Genomic DNA, 18,026 nt, shown 5'->3' on the forward strand with positions numbered 1-18,026 from the left:
TATCGCGAATGCCTATGATCAAGGCCTCCCAATTTTATGACTTTCGAGACTTGGCGAACAAGTAAACGCGTCGTGCTGAAACTTTCGCGTCTAATGCGAATATACACTATATTTACCCTAGGGAAGCTCTCGTTAGGACTGCGTTAGAAAGTTGAGCCAAACGATAAAGTGATATATGCACATCTACCTCGGCGGCAGCGATGACTAGGTTTCCGCCTACTTCATGGTGAGCCCTGGGTGAATCCACGGGATCTCCCTCCCTCGTCCACGTGACGAGTGGAGCCGGCAGGCCCTGGGCTTTACAGGAGAGCACGGCCACGCCCCCTCTCTGGACGCTCACCTCGGTCGCTCCGTCTTCAATGTGCGGGGGCACTGCGGTCATTACAATCGACAGCTTTAACAAAGTGCATTTTGCAACGATTATGAAATGCGTTAACACCGCACGACTATTTGAAAAAGCTCTCTTTTCTTTGGCATTGCATCACGTACCTCAGCCGTTGTAGTGCAACCCTGGATGTAGCATTGGCACTTTGAAAATACTAAAAAAGAGGGCCACGAAAGGGCACAACACAACAGGTCAGCGTGTGCCCAGATAGGTAGGGTTTAATGTAGTTAAACCGAGTGGGACATGCGAAAGGGTTTGCGCAGAGATGGAAGTCAACGGAGACGGCAGGGTGGAATGGTGTGCAGTGCTAGAGGGTGTTCTAGTCTAACACGAGGGGTGATGGGCTGAGGCGGCAGCTACGACCTTCCGCACGTATTTACCAGGAGGAATTCCTGAGCTCGAAATCTGCTGTACTCCGAAGGTTTTTTTTTTTTTTACTGCGCAGCTCTTTTGCGCCCGTTTGGCGGTATAGCCGAGACGAAGTTGAGGCAGTTGGCGGTGTAACCCTACAAAAGTGAGTCACGGGAGAATCGGGAGCAAACCTGCAATAACATTGTTCAATGCAGGTATCTAGGCAAGTTGGTAGGAATACGTAGCTCACATGAGCGCATAAACACGGAAAACAAAGACAATAAGGATGCAACAGGCGCTCAAAAGGAAATTTGTCAAGAGAGAAAAGAATATCCACAGTTGTGCACCCGCTCGCTTATGGCTCTTCTTTCTCTACTTCTGAGAAATTTCCTTTGGCTCGTGAGAGAAATAGAGAGTGCTTTTTAACTACACTTGCATACGTTCAAGCACCTTTCAAGTTCTTTGCTTCAATACATTGCAAGAACGCTTAAATAGCTGCGCCTAAATCTCGTATTGGGAAGTATCGTAATCGTCCTTAAATTTTTTTCATACCGGCACGGCATATGCAAGCTACAACACTCTTGCTTGGCATTGACTGGCTCAAACAGTGCTTTTAGACTAAAATTATGAGTGATGTACCCTTTTACGCCCTGGCAGCCCAGTGAGGAATCAGGCACAACGACGGTTGACAAGGGACTTGCTCGGTTCGTCTGCGGCACCAATACGACACGCATGCATGCACGCACGCACGCACGCGCACGCGCACACACACACACACACACACACACACACACACACACACACACACACACACACACACACACACACACACACACACACACACACACACACACACACACACACACACACACACACACACACACACACACACACACACACACACACACACACACACACACACACACACACACACACACACACACACACACACACACACACACACACACACACACACACACACACACACACACACACACACACACACACACACACACACACACACACACACACACACACACACACACACACACACACACACACACACACACACACACACACACACACACACACACACTCACACACACACACACACACACGCGAAAGTGACGGAGCAATTTGCTTGTGGCTACGAATTATGGTGCGCCAGCACAGTTAGCCCTGGATTTGCATGGTTCGCCTTGACTTTCTATGGTTTGGCTTCATTTGAATAAGCTTACGAGGGTTGACATCCCGCGATGTATAAGACCCAAATTGACAGGAGGGACACAGAAAGATATTCCTGCTTTAATGTAGCTGTACAACCGTGCCTGCATGACCTACGATTAAAGGTTTGAAGGGTCCCATTCAGTTAGAGTCCCATTTTTTCAAAAGTGCTGTCCACGGTGGCAGCTCCTGCTGATTCGGTCGTGACGTGTGGTCTTGTTATGGCACATAAACTGCCGAGACAGACCAGAATGTCGCTGCTGCACGAGCCTTCAGTCAAACGCGTAAACATCCTACCGCGTTGACAGCACTAGTGCCAGGGCGCTAAATGCGACACAACGACCAAACAGCCCGTGTGAAATACACATATCAGCACAGGTAAAATAGTGCACAGCGACAAAAAAGTAGCGCAGTGTTGCTCGAAGGGAACTTATAGCAGAACAAACGACTGTGCCGTTCTCGCTTGCTTCGATATAGGGATGTTGGTTTGTCAGTTGTTCGCAATGTACATCTGTAAACTGCAAAAGATGTCTCTTAAAATATGTATTCTATACGCAATGTATACTAAATAAATTATTTCTTTGGAACTTTTTGTATCAGTTGCGCATGCTTTTCCTTACCGTTTGTGCTCTGATTTTAGTTCCGCCGCATAATCTTATACTTATAGGGCTTGTATTTTAGGTTGTATGGTGCTTTATTTTTTATGTGCTGATATGTGTTTCCAGTATTGATAAGTTTGCCAATATATTTCTACGAAGATGACGAAGTGGGCAGTGGCGCGGGGCGGAGCGTTCCCGCCAGGGCCGCTGGCCATTAAAGCATATTTCATCGTCATGTCATCCCGTCGTTCTGTTTCTGTTGTGTCGCCGTGTTCCATCGCTTGTCATGCCACGACGTAACAATATGTTACAATTGGTGCATTGTAACTCAGTGAGAGGCCGTTCAGCAATGGCAGGAAGGTTTTCCCAATGTGCGCGCAAATGACAAAAACAATATTTAAAGTTTTTGAAACGTATTGTTTATTCGCGCATTAAATGTACTTTGCTCTGACGTTGAATAACATTTATAATGCATAAAATACGCATATTCTTACTATCTTCGCATGTGTGTAAAAGGGCTACAGCTATGTTGGTAACATTGCGAAGATCTGACGAGCAGGGAAATACAAAACGCAAGCGATGGCGTGGCGAACTGGTCTGATAGTTCCGCCTTAGTTTTGTCACCGACACGGCAGTGGACCATGAAGCTAAAGTCGCCACACTTTTGACTGTGGCTAAAGGAGTGTATAAATTGATTATGGGATCTTTGTGAGGTCTTCTGATAGCCTTTATTCGATACCAGCCGGTTCTCGTAGGTCGCAGAAAAAAAAGAGAAACTCAGGACGTTCAGATATTTTATGAGGTAGTTCTGCGGGAGTAGTTGGATGTGCCCTTCGCGATTACATTCAATGCTTTTACTCTAAGCCGCCGCTTCACACAAGCGACGGAATGTTTCCAGAGGACGAAGGCGGGCGGAGGTTGGTGATGGATGGCGGACGTGGAAGGCTGCAGTGGGCTAGAGAGGGTATGGATCGGTGGGCAGCCCTTTACCAGAAGGTAAAGGTGGGGAGGTGGCTGGTGCTTCTCGAGGGCAGCTAGCTTACCACTTGCTGTTAATTGTGATTTGACCGTCACTTTTTAGCTTCGCTAAAGCACGGGTGTCTAGTGAGCGGTGGCCTTGCGGCAGTAGGCGGGCTGGTGGGACATCTTGTTAAGTCGAGAAGAGAATGGTGAGCCTAGTGGGAGGCGCTGTAGCGCAGTTAAGGTGATGGGGCCGGCTTCTGGAGAGTACAAGCGTATCTTTCCGGGAATACACCGGAATGTTTCTCATGATGACACTGGTATCAATTCCACAGTAAAACGCGACTAACATACACGCACCTCCAACTTGTTGTTTGTTGAGCAACTGCTCGTAAACACAAAATTCGTTTTTCCCTTTTAAAAATACAAAAACTATAAAGATGGAATGAAGGCGGTCACCATCTATAATCTGCCTCTCCTGTTGGGTTATCCTTAGGGCCGCATAAACACTCGGAGATCTCTGTAAGTAAACTTTCTCACCGTGGACGGTAACTGTGGTAACACGGTTGTCCCAGCCCGCCTGGTTCTTAGCCCAGCACCGATATTCGCCAGCGTCTCTGCTCTCAGCCACTGGTATCTTCAGCTCGCCCCCCGTCACGAATATGTACCGCTGGTCCATGCTGCGCATAAAGAGAATATCATAGTGTCATAGTGTGGAAAATCTCACTTCATTAGGAGGCCTAGAGTTAGGCACGACCTTGCTGCACTAGGCCTGTGAGCAGTATTGACCGAACATCTCAATATTTACTCGCGTTTGGAGTGCAGAAGCGACCCCTACAATTTTCTGAGCGGGTTTTGCATTTGAGAAGGTGCACCAGGGAAGTGCACCTACTCGCAGGCGCTATACAGGTCGAACGGCCACCATTTGCCATTCTAGATGTGTCTGCTGCCTCAGGCCCTCTTGAGCGGAGTACTCTCTGCCATAATTTGGAAGCAGGAGGTTTGAGTTACAACATCCTAAGACGCCTTTTATGCGCTACGTTTTTCATCAAGTTTTCGTTATAAACAAACTGGCGGCCGATCTAACAACGACCGAAAAACGCTAGATGCGCAGCTGTCTACGCAGCTTTGCTGCTCTTTGGAGGGTACTTTATTAATATGACCACAAGGGTGGGTAATAGACGGAGACGAATGTTTATGCAAGTGCTCGACGCCTACAAAGGATGGTGTGCTACACACTGACTATAAAAAGTGACAGATAAAACGCTTCGCATGAGCTTGGGCGCTTTGTGTGTCTAGTAGTCACTAGCAATTTTGGTAGCTGTCACCAGAAGGCTTCGCACGACCTTAAGTACTCTTTGTCTAAAGTCGTTGTGGAGCACTGTGACAATCTGCGTAATATAATCCGAATTAGCCCCGGTTAGCATGTTAGCATGAAGCCAGACAAAAGGAAATTGACTAAGGCTTATTGAATGAAAACTATCATTATAATACCCTGCTACATAAGCGTTTCGAATGCCTTCGAACTAAATATTATTCGGCTGCAGTGCCGAACTTGCGGCTACACGACATGTTTCAACGTCATTCGGTGCAGACGACTTTCCTGGAGAGCACCGCAGAGACAATAGGTATTTCCGAATGACTTAGAGACGCGAACACGAAGCGTACTGACCAATGGCAAGTCGCCATCGCTTCGTTCCGCCCACAGCTGCCACGCGACTTCTTCGGCTGAGTGGGTCTTATTCTCGACATATGCTGCTCACGTTTTATGCTGCTTTAAGCAAACAGCTCATGTAAGTGTTGAGCGAGCGCTTGGAGACAATGGTAAGCCGTTTATAATTTACCTCCTGAGCGCAAAATTTACCTAAAATCCGTATAAGAGGTAGGGCTGCACTCCAGTATTCTTATTTAATTGCTGAGCCAGGAGTCCCGTGTTTGATCCCGACATTGGCAGCCGCGTTTCGATGGAGTCAAGCAAGCAAGAAGCCTGTGTACTGTGCGATGTCAGTGCATGTTACAGATTCGCAGGTGGCCGAAATAATCCGGCTGTCCTTTATTCCGCGCCGTTCATAGCCTCAATTGGTATGAGACGTTAAGCCTTATGAAATCAACAGAATAAAATCTTGTTTGGACAGATATAGACAAGCACCTACATGGGTCGTTTGCGTAATAAATGCACGTGGTGATTTTTCACTTTAAATAAGCTCTTGTGGCGTTTGCACACTCTACGGGCTTATATAGTGCGACAATTTGTCTGAAGCCCCGATGCGACCATCCACTTTGGAAACAATTGATAGCAGTGTTTGTGAAGTCACGTGGGACAAATGCTTCTCGCTGATAAGCCCTGCCTTCCTTACTGCGGCAAGTGCTAAGCCTTAAATCACTTCATCTAGCCTCTAGAGGTATGTTCCACGACAGCTCTCACTAACCACGCTATACCTTACCGTACCATAACAGACCATATCGTACAGCACCCTCCCATATTGCATCATATCATACCGTACAGTATCATACCGTACCATAACATACTAAACTGCACAATACCATACCATGCCCCATATTGTACCGTACCGTACCATACCATGCCGTAAAGTACTTTAGGTTGCCATACGGTATGAGAACATGCCGTACGAGTCATAGCGTATCGTATCGTGTACTGTACCATATGATTCCATATCACACTGTACTATACTATACTATACTATACCATACAATACAATTCTATACTTACCATACCTTATCATGGATGGATGGATGGAATATAGGAGCGTCCCCTTTGAAACGGGGTGGTAGCAGTAGCTATCATGCTCATTTTTCTCCCTATATCTTAATTATGATTTAGAATGGTTAACTAAACCATCATTCTATTCATTAAATTTTGTTCCTACATTACTAACATTATATGTCACTTCTCTGCTTTTTAGCCACCAATCTTCCAGTCGTTTTTTTGCTAGTTTCCACCGCCGGTTTATTCACCCGGCCACTGTTATCTCTAAACCCCAGAGCTTCAAGAACAGTGATTGCGCCTGCACCAACTTCCGGATGGATACCATTACATTCGAGTATAATATGGTCAATTGTTTCACTGGAGTTTCCACATACAGCACATGCGTCATCTCCATTGTTAAATTTCTTTTTGTAGCTGCGTGTTCTAAGGCACCCTGATCTAGCTTCAAAAAGTAGGGCACTGCCTCTTGAGTTATAAACTGACTTTTTACACCCTCTACCGGACATTCTACGTTGCCTTTCAGAAGGCTGAGAGCATGAATCAGCCCCAAAACACATGTTATTTACTACTACAGCTATCAGCACTGCTTTACTGGTTTTCAAAACGCAGTGATGGAAGTGGAGTGTCCAGAGAAAAGGAAGACGCCCCAGTGGAAATATTCAGGTGCATGCTACAGCGGGAGATTTATCGTGTTCCTTCTGTCTACAGCCGAGCTCATCGCTTGCTAAGGTGACTGCGCGCACATGACTCGTCATATAGTATTGGGCGCCGCGGTGTTACAATCCCCGTCGGCAACGTTCGTAGCAGCCGAAATACAAGCGGAGTATCATGCTCCGTAATCATTCCATTAATCGTTTCACTTGCCACCTACCGCTAATAATGACAAGAACCGCTCGTAGCTTCTTTCAATATGTCTCGGGCCGTGCCCGCTTGAATGCCGTGACTGCTGAGTGACACTACTGTGGATAAATATGTTACGATGATAAAGAAATCAAATGATTATTGCAGACAAAAAACATAGGCCACCAACCTGGTGTTTCGGTCGCTGATGAGGACATCATTGTGCTCCCAGGTGATGTTGGGCTTGGGATGTCCTTTCGCTTGGCAAACTAGAGATATTTCTTCTCCCAGCATCACTACCTTTTGCTCCGGGTAAAACACTGTGATCACGGGCGGATCTGAGTACGAGAACGACGATTAGATCAGCTTCACAATAATTTCGCACTCAAGTATACTCAAGCGGGCCCTTAAACAAAAAAATGCGTTTGCTGTTGTGAATGCTTAAAACCTGCTCCATTTTCTGTAGAAATTGTTGCTGCTGGAGCCACGGAATTCAGTGAATGGCATATGGTAAGTCTCACTTAGACGTCCATAGACAGATTATTCTGGGGGAGGCAGTCAGCGCAAGGCTTGTAGAAGTGAGCATTGACCAAAACAATCTGGTGAACCCTGAATCTCCGCCTTTTTAAGGGAATGACGGAATAGCGTTAATAGAGAGATTTAGCTTACCGGAGACATATTACGTCTCCCGGAGACGTACAGACGTAGACGTATCGGACGCCTACTGCGCATGCGTGAAAATTGATGTAGACGTATTCGGCTGACACCGGGCAAAACACGTTTTAGCTGTATGTATCGCCCATACGTAAGACGTATCGCTAGACGTACATGCAGATGATGATGATGGCTATCCAATAAAAAAAGATAGAAGCTATTTGTAATAAATGCTTCAAATAATGTGACAAAAATGTCACATGCAGATCCCCCGAAGTCATTATGTTGACGTGTTAGCTGTGTTTCGAATAATTATTAATTTGAGCTCACTTTTAACCACTTTGCCACCTGCAGCAAGCCTGAAAAATCCAAGCCTAGTTGCATTAAATCCGTTTGTTTTGGTGCTCGCATGGAGGAAGGAAACAACTGCTCGTGTTTGCTGGTGTTCGGTCGTGTGCTAGAATTTGCTCGTGCTATCGGTGCAACCTGCCCACGTTACGTTACATCATGCCGACAGCATCCTTCACCCTTCACGACAGGCAGCTTTTTTGAGCACCCTATCATGGGATGAATTTGAAGACATGCATTGATTTCAACGGGAGCGTGATATTCCAAAGCCTCGAAGGAACTTACGTGAGCGTGGTACCCTTCAACATCGGCGCCAACAACAACATAGTGTTCAACAGGATTTTCAGATTCTAGAAAGAGGATTTCGGAGAGCTGCAGTTAGCCCTCCTAATTCCAAATGAGGTCATCAGTGCGCAGCGTGTCAGGGTCTCCGGCTCCGAGGCACCTTGGCACAGCTCGATTTTTACTTCGGTCATCTACTCTACGATATGACAAGTGGCTTGATCTGCAAGCTCTTCAGCGATTCTCCGAGGTAAGTAGCGCATGGTGTGGTGGCTGTGGTGGCTTGACGGTTACAAGCCAAATTATTGATAGCAGTGCTTTCTGTGTCAAATAAATATGCCCGCCGAAACATGTAAAGCAAAGCTGACTGGCTGTGGCGTTTCAGTAGTCACCTTTGAATGCGAATTAGCGCTAATCCTGAGGTTCAGAGCTTATCAAAACTGTCTAACACTTGTGCGACCGCTTATAGCCCTTTCAAATTTAAAAAAAAAAGAAAAAAAGGCCAGAGCGGATTTAAAGCGATAAATTCCTTGTGAGAAGCGGGGCGGGATGTCGTATCATTCCGCGTGCACACTGCTACGCACTCTCGCGCTACTCATTGCACATCATCCCCATCAGCTTCCATGTGTGCATAAACGCTACCGAGCCTTCTACTCGATATAACTACGTCAAAACCCTACCATTTTGTAGTCAAAAGGCACCAGCGCTCATGCTCCTAGGGATGATGGCATGGGACCAATGCTCTCTGGCGCGTAGCGACGTTGTGTCGTTTCTAGCAGGCGAGCAGTTTTGGCTGCTGTAAAACATAATGTACATTAACGATTGCAGTTGACTCGTGCCCAGTCACCGAACGTCTGCTGTAATCATTTATTTATTTATTTTTTTTTACGTCAATTAACATAGGCACACTTGTGCAAAGGCATATATATATACCCCTGCTCTCCAACTCGGTTGTAGAGCTTTGGGAAGGTGCTCTCTTGTCGACATCGAATTTAGTGAAACTGTTTAATGTCCCGCATGCAACCAGTGCTATGCTGCTTTTCGATCTTGCCTACTAGCACAGCATAAGGTCATCAACATAAACACTAGCACACTTACAAGTCAATATTTTTTTTATTAAATTAGGGAAGTCCACGGAAACACAAACTGAGAAATACGCAAAAGGTTGTTATCAGCACAAGTTATTTTTTAATTTGCTTCATGTATTAGAAATACTCAACACAGAAATTTCATAAAATTTTATGCAATAATTTAAACAATGTAAGCAATTTTGGATTTGGCCCTTATCGATATGAAAATCTATAATTGACCCTACTTTGACTGAAGGACATTTTTTTCAGAGTCGTTTCTAGTCTCTTTGTGAAAATAATACCTGTAAACGATCATACTGTGAATACAGCTGATGAAGAGTTGTAATATTCATTGTCACACAATCAGCAGCACTGATTTGCTCTAAAGTGAGCAAATAAATGCTTAGTGGGCTTCTGCTTCAAGCAAAGATGTGAGGCTATTTTCTGTTGGTAGAAATTAGTTGGAATGTGTTTAATGAAGAGCTATTTTAATTCAGTGCACCATTGTATTGCCGGGGAATGGTAGATGCACATAGGATGCAAAGAGACAAGACAGCGGCAAATATTGTCATTTCTTGCCAGTTTCGGCTATTTGCTTATGTTGCTAAATGCAGAAAGCCGCTACCAACAGGCTAAACTGAATGTAGTCTTTTATAAGTTACTTTGCTAGCTTTATGCACAAACTGCTTCGTCTGCTGCAGGCTTATGTTCCCAGTGTTTTTATCTTCTGGCTTCAGATTTTCCTGTTATCTCTTCGTATCCTAGACAGTGATAAGGAAGTAGCTATGGAGAAGCAATAATTGAATTTACACTCGCAGTAGTCCACCCTATCATGCTAAAGCTGAGAAAGAAAGCTGTCAAGAATAAAATAGATTTGGCTCATTTCCATCTGCACATCAGCAGAATCTGGCTCATTTTTTATTTGGCTCATGATTTCTGTGAAATTCCTGGTCTTTATTTACATCCTTACTGTCTCAAACCGTTTGCAAAAGTGAGATGTATATATGATCTTTCAATTACAAAAAAAAAATGAAAATAACCTAGTGTAGGTTTCTGAATTTCGCTTGCTTTGAAAAAAAAAATAAAAAATCAAGTGTCGATGATAGCGTTGAAAAAATCCGGGAGCACTGCGGAATCTACACTGCAGAAATGTGAAAATCTAAGCGTTGCTGGTGCACACGGTGCATCACGTTTGCTCTCATCATTATGAATTAAATGTACCGTCATTATCATTGCTAATGTCATCACTGCTAATTCCAACTTCATTGTCATTGCTACTATCATCCTTACAGTAGACAAGGAGAATTTTGATGTGTGTTTCAAGATCCCGAACGTTGCACAGTTGGCTAAAGCGCTCGGTTTGGGATGCGAGGGATAGAGGTTCTGCTCCCAGCGGAAACAGGATTTTAATTTTTTCTGATGGCATCATCATGACGTCATTTGATTGACAGCTATAGTGTGACCAAACAAACGAATGCCGACAGTATGAGCCATTAAAGATTTTCACCTTAAAATTGATGGGCCTGTACGAGGTAACGCTAGTGAACTCTTCCAAAAGCAATGCAATAAGTATTATGCTACAGCACAGTAAAGAAGGTGCACACTGAAAGATTATTTTCTCATGACCACTTTATAGGGACTCTATAAGCGATCGTTGCTTGCAGCCGCTCCAATTTTTCCTCCTCAGGCGGTGCATGCAAAGGAAGGCCCCCATGCTCAACTGCTGGGGTTTCATCATGGCACAGCAAGGCAAATTTGTTGACCGTCTGTGGCTCAGAAGGAGGACTTCTCTGGGCACAAGTGGAGCCTGTGCAGAAATATCAGGCACTAATGTGTACCAATGCCATAGTCTGCCAGTGGGCCATTTAAAGGCAGACGTCACGATGCAGGTAAGCCTGTTCAGTCATGTCTTCATTGTAGTAACTAGCTGTAATATGTTTTTCATATTCAGGGGAGTGCATTTCCAAATTAAAGCCTAACATCTCTGCTGCGAAAATTCCACAAGTACTTTTATTTTTTGAGTTGGTTTTTGGGAAAGGGTACTCAATGACCCACCTCATGAAAAACAGCATTTCATCTGTAAAGAAACGTGGCACTTAAGTATGTGATGCAAGATTGTGTTAGCATGTGGCCTTTTATAAATTTGTAGGAAAAAATTGTATCTAAAAACTTGCAACTGTAATTACATCTCATTATACAAAAAGAAGAGGCACCTGTGTAGACCCGCATTGGTTATATTTTTAATTCTTGCTATCTTTTAGGGATCCTCAAGGAGACGGTGCACTTTGAGAACCTGCAGAAGATCACCATGGGTCATAAATATGTGATCTATAGTGATGCAGCCTACCCCTGATGGCCTCTACTGTACAAGCTGTTTGGAGGTGCCGTATTGCAACCTCATCATGTTGCCTTCAACAAGGCAATTAGCAGTGTTAGGAAAGCTGTAGAGGGGGGTTTGGCAGCGTAGCATGGAATTTTGCTTTTATTGACTATTTCAAGAACCAAACTTTGAGATGGTAACAGGTAGGGCGCATGTATAAAGTTGCGCAATGAACTGCCGAACATCTTTGTACAGCTGTCATGTGTCTATCTACTTTGTCTTGTGTCTGCCTCAGTTGGTCAATACCTTGTGCCTTTTCAGACATAAGTGTCGGCCTACGTCCTGCGGTCAAAAAATTTGGAACATTTTTTTTTCTTTTTTTTTTAGGCTGCCTTTCTCAGTAAAATATGAACAAGCATGGCAAGCAGTGACCTTCATAGTTGAGGCATTTGTCAACAGTCGCAAAATTCATCTCTGTATTCCTTACAGCAATAATTGCAGCATGCAGTGGTGCATATCTTGTAAATAGGGTAAGTGCACTAGGAAACTTGGACATCAAACAAGTGGACAGGAGGCTTGCAGACTCACAACTGGATTTTACTAAGTAACGATGACATATATAAAGTGCACAAAACCGCATGCTCAACGCTATACTTTTGCTTGCTGTATATATGTCCTCTTTCGGTTAGTAAAATACAGTTGTGAGCCTGTGTACGTCCATGTCCACTTCTGTTTCTGTTGTCCGTGTTTTCTAGAACAATTACTCCATTCCCAAGATGAGCATCACTGCATGCAACAATGCTACCCAAAGATTTATGCTGTTCATTTGTTGACGCTGTTATGCCGAGATGCAGCTTTATGAATTTTTTTATGCGAGATGCAGCAATATTTATCTCGATTGATTGCAGCAGTGCATGACTACTTTCTCGTTGTTCTCGTCTCACAGTGTTCAACATGACATGGTGTGTGCGTGGTGGCATTTAGGCTGGCGTGTAATATTGTTCGTGTTCAAATGCAGGGGTTTTTGCCCGAGTGTTGTGTGCAGCGATATGACAGCTTCGGTTTGCCATCTCGCTACTTGGCGAACTGAAAGGACGCGATGACTTTGGTTCGGCATTGTCTCCCATGCTCCTTTGACTGCGTGACCGTCTACCGGTGGACACCTGACAGCTGTGCTCCGGACCAACGGCTTCACTTGTTCCCAACGCTGACTTCGAACTGTTAGTGGCACGAGATGCTTCTGACCCCAAATATGCACTAGACCACCAGTCTGAACGCTGTACATGAGTTGTGCCGCGTGGGCCGTCTCTAGTGTTTCACCCGAACGGTTGTGTATGCATTTGTGTATTGTCTAGATTAAGGAAAGGTGGCATCTGAGTTATAAAAGTGTCTGTATGTGTGAAGTGCCATCTGCTTTGGCGAACGAGGCGGCGAACCACCACAGCTTGTCTTCGTCAGGCCGTCTGACGGCTTCAGTGAGAACCTGTGCTACCAGATGCAAAAGGTGATGATGCCATTTTATGGTTTTTCACTTCATGCCGCTAATTCACAGCTCATATAATTATTGATCGCATGTACTGCTAGAGTCATTATTCAGAGTTTTCTGTACACTACTGAATTAATTGTACTCTCATTGAGCTGTCATGTTGTCATCATGCCCGAGACGCTTTGCATTGTAGCCCCATCAAGTAGTGCAGCCAGAGCTCGAGTTTTACCAACGTTGGCATCAACGACTGCCGCAGATGCCCTCTCCCTCTGTTTCCGCACTCTTTTTTTTTTTCATAAACTAAAGTCGCCTTTGAATCTCCTAGATTTTCAGTTTTGCAAGATTTTAACCTTGCAAAACTGTGTCTAGTCAGGCCAAAGCTATCACGCATATCTTTCTCTTTTTTTTGCAGCTGTGGATTTCGTGGACCCTGAAAATCACTTAGTGAGCCCTTATTTGAGAAACGCTGACCTATGATATGTTTTTAGCAATTACCACTATGTGACGGGACATTTTGAATTTCTTTTGGTGAAGTGGTGACCACAGGCCACTAACAGTGTTTTCAACGTTGTAGCTGAGGCTCACTTGAGAGAGGTTGCGCACATATTTTTTTTTCGAGTCATTGCATATGTTTACAATTCTCACAATGCAAATATTTCTTAAAATATGCAATTTAAAATTAGTGTAATGCCCTTTGCAGATAATTTTGGACCTGTATTTGCGAAACTGTAGCCTTAGCTACTTTTGCACCATAAAATGCAAGAACAGAAGCACACCGACAGCATTTGTGTTGCAAAAATGTATTTGGGATTTATTTGGCAAAGTGAACATGGTCGAGAGGGTTTTAGAGAAAATAAACTGGTGCTATCTGCAATGTGATATAGTGCCAACATAAATAACTTTCATTCTTTCATCAGCGCAATCAGCATCTTGTCAACTGATTGCCAAGATTTCACCAGCTGATCTCCACATGTCCATCTTCACACGGGGCAGTGTTCATCACCATGTGCTGCATAAAACATCCGTGTTGTATTCTTCTACCTTCCTGGAATAAAAAGGTGCAGTGTTCACAGAAATTACTGTAAAATTAAAGCTGTTATGAGAAAGCTGGAGGTTGTTTAATATTGCTCTCCAGCTGGTATTGCAGTGAATAACTATGCACATGATTATTCATGAAATGTCTGGGCATATGGCATACCCCTATATCATGGCACAGAAGTGCAGCAGTCTCCTCTTGTGAATGCACCTATCGGGGGTGGAATTGCCACTCCATTTGCTCCATTCTGCTCCCAAACTGCTTTTCCTGCTCTATCCTGCTCCAAAATGGAAGATTGCTCCAAATTGGCTGTTTTAATGTTCTACCATCAAATTTAGTGCAACACACAAACAATGTCTTTGCACCAGTGGCAAAGATATAACGCATCTAGCACTGGGCTTAATACAAACGAAATTTTTGTAAGGGAAGGAAGCATGTGGCATAATAAATATTTGTTTGCAAGTAAATTTAATATGAGTCACTGGCGATTGGAGATAATTGCAAAAAAAATGCACTGTGCATGTGACGTAGCACCTCCTCTCAGCCTTTTGAATCGCCGGTGGAGGGAGAAGCAAGAGCAGCAAGCGAAACAGATAGGCGCAAAATACAGTGAGTCGTTCGGAAGGAAACTTGTCCGACTGGAAAAACCACATGAGTTATTCTAATGGTTGTGGTCTAAGAACAAGCAGGCACCTATCGAGCCTCTTTTTCAGTAACAAGCTTGTCGGGCCTACGGCAGACAAAATCATACTTGAATCGTTATGGTTTGGTACTCCAAAGATGTCACTCACTAGGAAGCGTCTCAAGAGTGTTGGAAAGCCATACAGGGCCTATTGCCAAGATTTAAAAAATGAGCCCCAGCATTGCTCAAGCAAAGAATGATAAAACTATTGGAAGGAGGTAGTGAAGTAAAAATGCTGAAGGATGAAAAGGCTACCCTTCAGTGCCATCTACATTTCCTGAAGGCACTACTGACCACTGCTCAGGAATTTATCAGCACAGGCATAGGATCAAAAAGGGATATGCACAAGATAGAGAGCAGAAATGTCATGTCCATTAATCTGAGCTCCAAATTAGTGGCATTGCTTGAGTGCATTGAAGTGGTAAACTTGACATTTGAATCTGTCAAGTCAGAATAGGCAAATGCGTTAGGTCACACTAGGTGTTCAGTTATAAAGCACACCAGCAAGCATTTTGTTTGCTGCTAGTCTGTTTGAAGTTGTTGGCCGTTGTCTTGTCAGAAATGAGTGCGAAGTTGGAGAGGCATTGAACTTGCATAAAAAGGAAGAGCTCATCTTTTTCTGTCAGAAAGAGAAAAACAATTACTACAATTATCAGAGGCATTTGACCTTAGGAACCTGCTCCAAAACATAATTCAAATGCTCCAAAACTCTTGTCTCATTGCTCCAAAGCTGCTCCAAAACTCTTGTCTCGCTGCTCCCAAAGCTGCTCCAAAATGCTTGAGCCTGCTTCCACCCTTTACCTATGTATCAGACCCATTGATGACTGTCTATAGTGGTAATGGCACATACCCACGGCGGGGAATAGGCCATGGTATATAGCAAGTACAAAAGGTTGATGGACAAGCAATTGGGTATTTTGATAATTACGAATCTTAAACTAGAATTCATGTAAAAAAAGAAAGGAAAAGAAAAGGCAGTGAATTCTCATTGTAGCAATCTACCTGGTGTGATTATATAGTTGTGAACAGAATTGCACACAGGTTGCAGGGTGTATCCCTTGGCACTTGCCCCGAAGGAGAGGAGAATAAACACAAATAGCATGCCTGAGTAATCAACATTTGAACGATCTAACAGTCACTAACAGTGTTTCACAAGGAAGCCTGCTTTGGCCACTGTTGTTGAAAGTGTTCATCAAAGATTGCCCACATCGACATATCCATTAAATTTGTCGTACATATATAGGGTGGATCTGGTACATATGATATGGGCGTGTCCAGAAATCTAAAATATAAATCGAGAGACAAAAAATAATTTTGGGAAACTACTGTCGAGCTCACGCCCTGAAACTCTGCTAGGTCTAATCCGACTAGCTGACGTCGCCCATGTCCAAGGACTCCAGGCCGTCATCTTTGCGGATAAGTTGACACCTATCTTGCACCTGTTGGATATTTATTAGTTTTGCCACCACCACATGCAGATGACTGTTCTATTATGACGGGCACTGATGCAGACACGTTGACAAAGCAAAGCAAAGCCTTCCTGTTAACATTATTGTTGTGGTTTCAATCAAACAAACTTAATATAAATTTTTCAAAGACAACGCTGATTATTTTCCCAGAAAAAAAAAAATTTAATCGTGCTGTCAGCAATGAGAGCCAGAACATTACAATTGTAGGCTCGCAGAGAATACTAAGTGTCACGTTCAACAGCAATCTATACTGGGACTTGCCTGTTGCTGGCATATGCAAAAGATTTTCCATGCTATTTGATGTTATTTTATGTCAGTGAATGCTCCTTCTGATGCACATTGAAAACAAATTGAATCATTTTTTCACATCAACCAATGCATTAAGACCACAGTGGAGGGTGGAGTAAACAATAATATAATTTTGCCATCCTTTTCTTGAGGATAAATAAAATTCACCAAATGGGTAATTGCGGTAGAAATGTCTCTATAAAATATTACTTCTGAGCTTTTGCGTTGATTATGCACATGCACAGCAGCATGCTGCAATGACCTAAGAGCTGGAAATGCATCACGCGTCCAGGCAAACATCACACAAAAGTGTGAAGCCGCAAAAAGAAAAAGCATGTGGGAACTTCCCACGCTTTGCCCGATGATGAATACATTCTGGAGAGGGGTGCCTGAGGCCACACCGCACAGGAAGATACGGTGGCTGTTTGGGAGAAGGGACATGGCCATAAAACCATTACACTGATCCATTAGGAGTTGAGTTCTACAGATGCTGTTTTGATCCGCTGTATGTGACATCAGACATGCCCTGTGTTTTTCTGGCAGACAGACTACTTGTTCGACTATTGCAACGCTATCGAAGTGAAAAAGGAAGTTTCTATGTCTCCTCGCCTGTTCCCAAGGTATGACTGCAGGAACATTGCTTACCAATACTGTTTGATTGACTGGCTGATTGACCCGAAGAGATGTGCCGTGTTTTATTGGCCAAAGTTTCGTGAGAGGGCTGGATTGATTGTTTAAAGGTTTCTTGTGGAGTAAAAAAAAAACAATACTGGCCCTGGGCAAGAGGCTCAATAGTCTATCATTGCTATGAACTTGCTTTTGACCTTTTGCTGTTAAGACCTTTGAAGTAAGTACATAAGACTGCATAAGTGCAATCAAATTTCATTGTTTTTGTTCTCTCATCTTCGAAACGTCATTCTTCTCTCAAACCGAAGACTCAGTCATGCCACCAAATGGAGTGTAGGTTCAAAACAGTCTGAGACACGCATAACAATACACAAAGCATTGCGATGGTCTCGTGAGTGTACACCATGAACATAAAAATTTGTGAATAATTTGTTTTCCTACTCATTTATTTCATTTATCGCTGCTTTCATAGGCCCTTGCATTTTGTATAATGCACTGTTGTTGCTGCTGGTCCATGCATAGTTTTGGCATGAATGCAAAAGCTAACAACTAGGTTCTAGTGCAGTTGTACTAAGCAGTCTTGAGTTTTAAACTATAGTAAGTTGTTAAGGCATTGAGATAAACAAAACTTTTTACAAATTGGTGCTGCTCAAAATAACGTAAATATGTCCTCACCC

The 18,026-nt window shown here is 43.7% G+C and overlaps 2 protein-coding genes across 2 annotated transcripts in view; one reads left to right on the forward strand and one right to left on the reverse strand.

The window, feature by feature from the left end:
• The window catches only part of LOC146182965 (hemicentin-1-like), a 93,147-nt gene extending 85,728 nt beyond the window's left edge, over positions 1–7,419 (reverse strand). Inside the window, exons 1-3 of the mRNA XM_084608310.1 lie at positions 7,278–7,419; positions 4,060–4,199; positions 188–372 (exon numbers count right to left, since the gene is read on the reverse strand). Of these exons, the coding sequence (XP_084464436.1) occupies positions 188–372; positions 4,060–4,199; positions 7,278–7,381 (429 nt within the window). The 5' untranslated portion in view covers positions 7,382–7,419. The remainder of the gene's footprint in view (positions 1–187; positions 373–4,059; positions 4,200–7,277) is intronic.
• A 936-nt stretch (positions 7,420–8,355) lies between these two features.
• LOC146182966 (uncharacterized) lies at positions 8,356–11,791 on the forward strand. Its single transcript, XM_084608675.1, has 3 exons — positions 8,356–8,621; positions 11,129–11,330; positions 11,703–11,791. The coding sequence occupies exons 1-3, from the start codon at positions 8,578–8,580 to the stop codon at positions 11,766–11,768; spliced, it is 312 nt and encodes a 103-aa protein (XP_084464801.1). The 5' UTR covers positions 8,356–8,577; the 3' UTR covers positions 11,769–11,791.
• The last annotated feature ends 6,235 nt before the right edge of the window (positions 11,792–18,026 follow it).

This window comes from Amblyomma maculatum, chromosome 7 (assembly GCF_055883805.1).
Source record: "Amblyomma maculatum isolate TAMU_Amacu chromosome 7, ASM5588380v1, whole genome shotgun sequence".
Classification (NCBI taxonomy): Eukaryota; Metazoa; Arthropoda; class Arachnida; order Ixodida; family Ixodidae; genus Amblyomma; species Amblyomma maculatum.

Bases quoted from the DNA above. Each gene is read 5' to 3' on its own strand.
- LOC146182966 (XM_084608675.1), top strand. From the start codon at position 8,578: ATGACAAGTGGCTTGATCTGCAAGCTCTTCAGCGATTCTCCGAG. The intron at 8,622-11,128 runs GTAAGTAGCGCA...TTTCCTCCTCAG, and splicing joins CTCTTCAGCGATTCTCCGAG to GCGGTGCATGCAAAGGAAGG. The intron at 11,331-11,702 runs GTAAGCCTGTTC...GCTATCTTTTAG, and splicing joins AGGCAGACGTCACGATGCAG to GGATCCTCAAGGAGACGGTG.